The sequence below is a fragment of the Mugil cephalus genome, chromosome 1, assembly GCF_022458985.1.
Source record: "Mugil cephalus isolate CIBA_MC_2020 chromosome 1, CIBA_Mcephalus_1.1, whole genome shotgun sequence".
Taxonomy (NCBI): Eukaryota; Metazoa; Chordata; class Actinopteri; order Mugiliformes; family Mugilidae; genus Mugil; species Mugil cephalus.
The window spans coordinates 37492626-37498625 of NC_061770.1; the positions used below are offsets into that span (position 1 = coordinate 37492626).

At 39.9% G+C, this 6000-nt stretch overlaps 1 protein-coding gene and 1 long non-coding RNA gene across 2 annotated transcripts; both read left to right on the forward strand.

Annotated features, from left to right (window-relative positions):
* The first annotated feature begins 690 nt into the window (after nucleotides 1-690).
* Nucleotides 691-2321, forward strand: LOC125016320. The gene is made up of 3 exons (XM_047598796.1): nucleotides 691-826; nucleotides 918-1253; nucleotides 1353-2321. The coding sequence occupies exons 1-3, from the start codon at nucleotides 784-786 to the stop codon at nucleotides 1691-1693; spliced, it is 720 nt and encodes a 239-aa protein (XP_047454752.1). The 5' UTR covers nucleotides 691-783; the 3' UTR covers nucleotides 1694-2321.
* A 2436-nt stretch (nucleotides 2322-4757) lies between these two features.
* On the forward strand, nucleotides 4758-5052 carry LOC125016399. Its single transcript, XR_007113684.1, has 2 exons — nucleotides 4758-4866; nucleotides 4956-5052. It is a non-coding gene; the product is annotated as an uncharacterized LOC125016399 (long non-coding RNA).
* Nucleotides 5053-6000: the final 948 nt, after the last annotated feature.

Here is a 6000-nt window from a genome sequence, read left to right on the forward strand (position 1 = left end):
ATTAATTACATGAGTAGCCAGCACCAATGCTAGTAAGAACATAACTTGGTTGTTCTGGCTGCGATGTCAACTGTGGGACCTGAAGGTGTGTAGCTGTACCCACTAACCACAAGCAGAGGACGGTTCAAGTTATGAATACGAGAATGCAGGTAAGAGGGCATTCTTTTCTGAACAATGTGCTATGTAAAAGTAAGGCAATGTTTCCACTGTTAACACTGCACTGTGGTTTCCTGGTGAGAGGTTGCAGGTAGCATCACATTATACAGGTCAGCGGGAAGTAACTTTTGCATTTAGAGCACAAGAATGTAGGGCTGATCTGGTTTAAGCCAAGAAGCGTTAAACTCAAATGGTACTGCAGTATCGAGTGTTGTATAACACCAGGGTCCTTTTTTTTTCTACCATTAAATGAGAATACTAAAAGACTCATCACATGTGTGCTACACAGCGCCACGAAAAAATGAGGTCCCCAGGTGTGTTGAGAAGCATGCAACAAAACTGCTGTTTTAACTCTGCCAACCTCATTGTGGTTCACATTGGTGTTAACCTTTATTATCAAAGTGCTGAAGACATATTGAGACAACACCATGAAGGGCCGCAAAGAAAGGGTCTTTGCTCTAGCGTGAAAAGCAAATCATGTTTCTCTAAATGAGGATGATGAACCAATCAGAACTTTGCACAGATTCACTAACACCAAGTTGTCCTACATTCCGCTACAGTCTGCTGCTGCTGCTTCAGTTGCTTCGAAAATCAGCTCGGAGAAGCAGGAGCCGAGAAGCAGACAAGATGATGATGTTCATTGCAAACATCTTCCTCCTCTGTTTGTTGCGTAAGTAGCATATATACACTTATAGCATGTTTTCATCAGAGTCTGGAGACACAAAGCTGATTATATTCTATCGTTATTTGTTTTTTTTCAGGTGGGGCACAGCTGAATGAAATCTCTCAGCCTGAGGCGCTGCAAACACTGAACCTTGGAGACACAGCTATGATTGAATGCTACATAAACAGTGTACTGACAAAAAGAGTTTGGTACAAACTGACTATAAAGAGGAGACTACAGCTTGTTGCAACTTTTAATTCTGACTATAATCATACTACCTTTACTGATGAGCGTTATTCATTAAAGACTGATGGGGTCAACATGCATCTGATCATATCTAGAACATCGTGGGATGATGTTGGAACGTACTTCTGTGGAGTAGTGCTCTTGGATGACATTAAGTTTGGATCAGGGACCTTTCTGATTCTGAAAGGTATTTAGTCTCTGTAGCTGACTATTAAATCTTCATAGTTGCATGTTGTTTCAGTGTAATAATGCCAATGAGTGCAATCAATCTGGTTTCTTTTTCAAGGTGCAAAGATGGTCAGTCACTCTGTCGTCCAGCTGCCTCAGTCACAGTCAGTCCAGTCTGGAGACTCTCTGACCCTCAGTTGTTCAGTTCACACTGAATGCACAGAGCATGCGAGTATTATGTGGCTGAAAAACTCTGATTATTCTGCTCCTGAGATGATTTACTCCTCTGGAGATAACAGCAGCGCTTGTCAGAAGACTAAGAGTGGAGAAACCACTTGTGTGTACAACCTTCTCATGAGGAACATCGGCTCTGATGATGCTGGAGTTTACTACTGTGTGGTGACTTCATGTGGACAAATGCTATTGGGAAATGGGACCAAGCTCATCTGTGAGTGTTAGTAGGCTGTTAATAGATATAATGATTAGTTATGAAGCTCCCTTATGATACGCAACATCATCCATGAATGAAACTCAGTCTAACTGTATATAATATATACACTATGTTGCCTAATTTTGCAAATGAGATGGACGCTGACCATGTTCGTGATTTGATGCCCACCGTCCTGCTGGGAGCTTATCTGGTTTTCGTAGTGTGCGTGATCAGTAAGAGACACTGCTTCATTGTATCTATACATTTCATCCATTCAACATTTCATTAATTAAGGACGATTGCTGTCTTTCAGAATCTTGTGCATCCTCAGAAGGATATTCTGCTCACTGTACAATCTATGCAGAGGTATCTGTTAGGCTTTCCTTTGCATCATACAGTATATACAACATTAACATGCCATCAACAGTGCTGTGACTGTGTTGTATCATTTTCCAGGTACAGGATAAAGAACATCTGATGATCAAATGATCAAAAAGACTGAGAGACGACACCTGGACTGAATGTGTGTACTCCACTGTAAAGCAGTACTAATGAATGCTTTGTCTTCTCTTCTGTATTTTTAAAATGGCATCTTACTAGTGTGGCGCTTTACTTTTAATAACATTACGTACAATCAATGTACAGCTTTACCCTGCAATAAACTCATTAAACAAGATATTCTAAAGAAAAAATTATGAAGTGTAGTTTTTTTGACTATTGCTGTGAAACAAGACAGCACTAGACTTCCTCAGTGGTTCCGTTAGTTACTCTACCAATGACCTGATGGCAAATTTAGCTTGAAAATATAAAGAAGCGGGGATAAAATTCATAAACGTACAACCTGCCCAACCACGAAAAGATAATTTTCTTCTAATCTGTGCAGTACATCTGTAAAATCATCTCAGAAATTGAGTATCTGTCAACTGTTGCGTAAATCCTTTTCAGACAGTTGGCATTATCAGTTCTGAGTCAGGGTATACTTCGTTCACACACTTTTTGTCATGGCGTGGGTGGCTCTACAAGCAACGGATTTTATAAATGATAAGAAGAGTTTTTCATGACCTATTTACTTTACTCTACTTTCTACTCCTTACATTGGAAAAACAAGCTTGTTACTTTTTTAACCTTCACACATGAAATGCCGTAAAAGATGATCAGACATAGCTAGAACATCGGATTAGAGAGGGAGATTCGAAAGAAGAAGAAGATGAAGACGGAGAGTCAAAAGAAGAATAAGACGGACAGTTAACCGCAGAAAGGTGTCGAGGGAGTGGAGAGCTAGAGAGAGAAGTTGCAGCAGCATGGAGGAAGGAAGTGAACTGGGGTGTGTTGCCCATGGTGACGCTTCAGGAAATTTGAAAAAGCAAGACCTTCCCCATCCATGGTCTTACTTAAGAGAACTGTTCCATGTTGTTGGCTCCAACAATGATTCATGGTGAAAGCATTGTGTCTTAACCTAAAGTCCACAGGCTTCTGGTGCTCAAGAAAAGAGAAGCTGTTACAAAATGAAGCTGTTTGTATGTTTGTATGTTTGTTTGTTCATGCAGGACCTCTGGTCAGTTCAGTTTAGAGTATTCTGTCAGAACTGTTTTTTCATTTTGAAAAATTATCAATGGATGTATTGTTCCATTAATGGCAAAACAAAAACTAAAAACAGCCTGTACTTTCTTATTTTTACTTGAGTAAAGGAGTTCAGTCAGTACTTTTACTTTTACCAGAGCATTTTTTATACATGTATCCATACTTTTACTTAAGCAGAGAATGTGAATACTTTTGGCACGTCCTGCCTATTTAAGACAAAAGTAATAAAGTTATGAAGTTAACTCAAATTCCATTATGCATTGTTACCGATATAATTGAAATCTTCTCTAATAAAACGATCTAATGTTGACTTAACGACCTGAGTAGCCAGCACCCATGCTATTGGGAACATGAGTTGGTTGTTCTGGTAGTGACGTCAACTCCGGGACCTGTAGGTGTGTAGCTGTACCCACTAACCACAAAGGTTTTTTGCATCTGTACTAGGAACAATGGCAACTAACAGCTGAGGACGGTTCACGTTCTAAATACAGAAATAAAGCTAAGGAAACATTTCCACTGTTAACACTGCATTGTGGTTTCCTGGTTGGAGGTTGCAGGTAGCATCACATCACAGAGCACAAGAATGTAGGGTAGATCTGGGTTAGGCCGAGAAGCGGTAAACTGAACTGGGTGTGCAGTATTAAGTGTTGGATAACACCAGGGTCTGCATGATACAACACCCTGGCGGGGGCACCAATGACTATTGGGAGCAACTGGTACTGGATAAACAAACATAATCAAACCACATATTTAAGAAGATGTGTACTTTTTTTCTTTTTGCCACAAACACTCATAGGCTACCTGGTAAAACACCCCTCGACGAGTCCTTAACCTCTATGAGCCAGCTCTTAACTAATTTACATGCCTGAGAAATGCCAAAGGGCTGATGAGTCTCCAGTACTGAAAAAAACAGAAGGCTATTCACTATCTGGATAGTTACCTTAGTGTTAGATCAGCTCAAGTACAGGACCAGAGTTGACCAGAATGAATAATTTGTGGCTGTAAGGTAGCCACTCAAAATAAAGAATCATGCAGCCAAAGCCCCTCCAATGGAAAAGGGTTTGGCAACAACTGGTTTAACAGATCCACGAGAACTGGGTCTGTTTTGAAAGATCAAATGGAGGCCTTGTTCAAATTATTCTTTTCTCCTCAACACAATTTTTTTTTTTTTTTTATACCAACTTTTTTAGTAACCATTATTTGAGGATAGTGCGTGGCTCATCATGTGTGCTACACAGCTCCACAAAAAATGTAGGTGGGTCCCTGGGTGCTTTGAGAGGCTTTGGAACAAAACTGCTGTTTTCACTCTGCCAACCCCATTGTGGTTCACATTGGTGTTAACCTTTATTATCAAAGTACTGATGACATATTGAGTCAAAACCATGAAAGGGTCAATAGAAGGGTTTTTGCTACAGCATCAAAAGCAAATCATGTCTCTCAAAATGAGGATGATGAACCAATCAGACGACTGTAGCGAAATGTAGGACAAGTTGGTGTTAGTGAATCTGTACAATCTACTGCTGCCTCAGTAGTTTAGAACAACAGCGCAGAAGAAGGAGTAGCCGAGAAGCAGACAAGATGATTGTGTTTATTGCAAATATCTTCCTCCTCTGTTTGTTGCGTAAGTAGCATATATACACATCTTTTATAACATCTTTTCATCAGAGTCTGGAGACACAAAGCTGATTATATTCTGTCTTTTTATTTCAGATGAGGCACAAATGAATGACATCTCTCAGCCTGAGTCGCTACAATTACTTAACCTTGGAGACACAGCTACTATTAAATGCTACATAAACAGTAGAGTAATAAAAAGAGTTTGGTACAAACTGACAACAAAAAGGAGACTACAGCTTGTTGCAACTTTTAATTCTAAATATAATCATACTACCCTCACTGATGAGCGTTATTCATTAAAGACGAATGCCGTCAACATGCATCTGATCATATCTAGAACATTGTGGGACGATGTTGGAACGTACTTCTGTGGAGAAGTGCTCTTGGATGACATTGAGTTTGGATCAGGGACCTTTCTGATGCTGAAAGGTATTTAGTCTCTGTAGCTGACTATTAAATCTTCATAGTTGCATGTTGTTTCAGTGTAATAATGCCAATGAGTACAATCAATTTGGTTTCTTTTTCAAGGTGCAAAGATGGTCAGTGACTCCGTCGTCCAGCTTCCTCAGTCTCAGTCAGTCCAGTCTGAAGACTCTCTGACCCTCAGTTGTTCAGTTCACACTGAATGCACAGAGCATGCGAGTATTATGTGGCTGAAAAACTCTGATCATTCTGCTCCTGAAATGATTTACTCCGCTGGAAATAACAGCAGCGCCTGCCAGCCGACTACGAGTGGAGAAACCACTTGTGTGTACAACCTTCTCATGAGGAACATCAGCTCTGATGATGCTGGAGTTTACCACTGTGTGGTGACTTCATGTGGACAAGTGCTGTTTGGAAACGGGACCAAGCTCATCTTTGAGTGTAAGCAATTATTAGTAGATGATTTGTTGTCATGAAAGCTTCCTTATGATTCAAGAGTGAAAAAAATTAACTGCAGAAGCAGTTGTAGTTTATGAAGTCTTGAGTTTAAGGATATGTAAAATACATAATGCAACGTGTGTACTCATGCATGCTCAAGCACTTTGTTTTATCTACACACTTGTGGAACATATTTTTTTTAACCCTAGTGCCTGATCCAATTGTTAGCTTCAAATGATGCTGGAATTAAACACCATTTAAACAAATCTAAAGACTT

What these genes read in the sequence shown, in the direction of transcription:
- LOC125016320 (XM_047598796.1), top strand. Translation starts at nt 784, where the DNA reads ATGATGATGTTCATTGCAAACATCTTCCTCCTCTGTTTGTTGC. An exon ending in CTTCCTCCTCTGTTTGTTGC is followed by an intron (nt 827 to 917) that starts GTAAGTAGCATA and finishes GTTTTTTTTCAG; the next exon opens with GTGGGGCACAGCTGAATGAA. An exon ending in GACCTTTCTGATTCTGAAAG is followed by an intron (nt 1,254 to 1,352) that starts GTATTTAGTCTC and finishes TTCTTTTTCAAG; the next exon opens with GTGCAAAGATGGTCAGTCAC.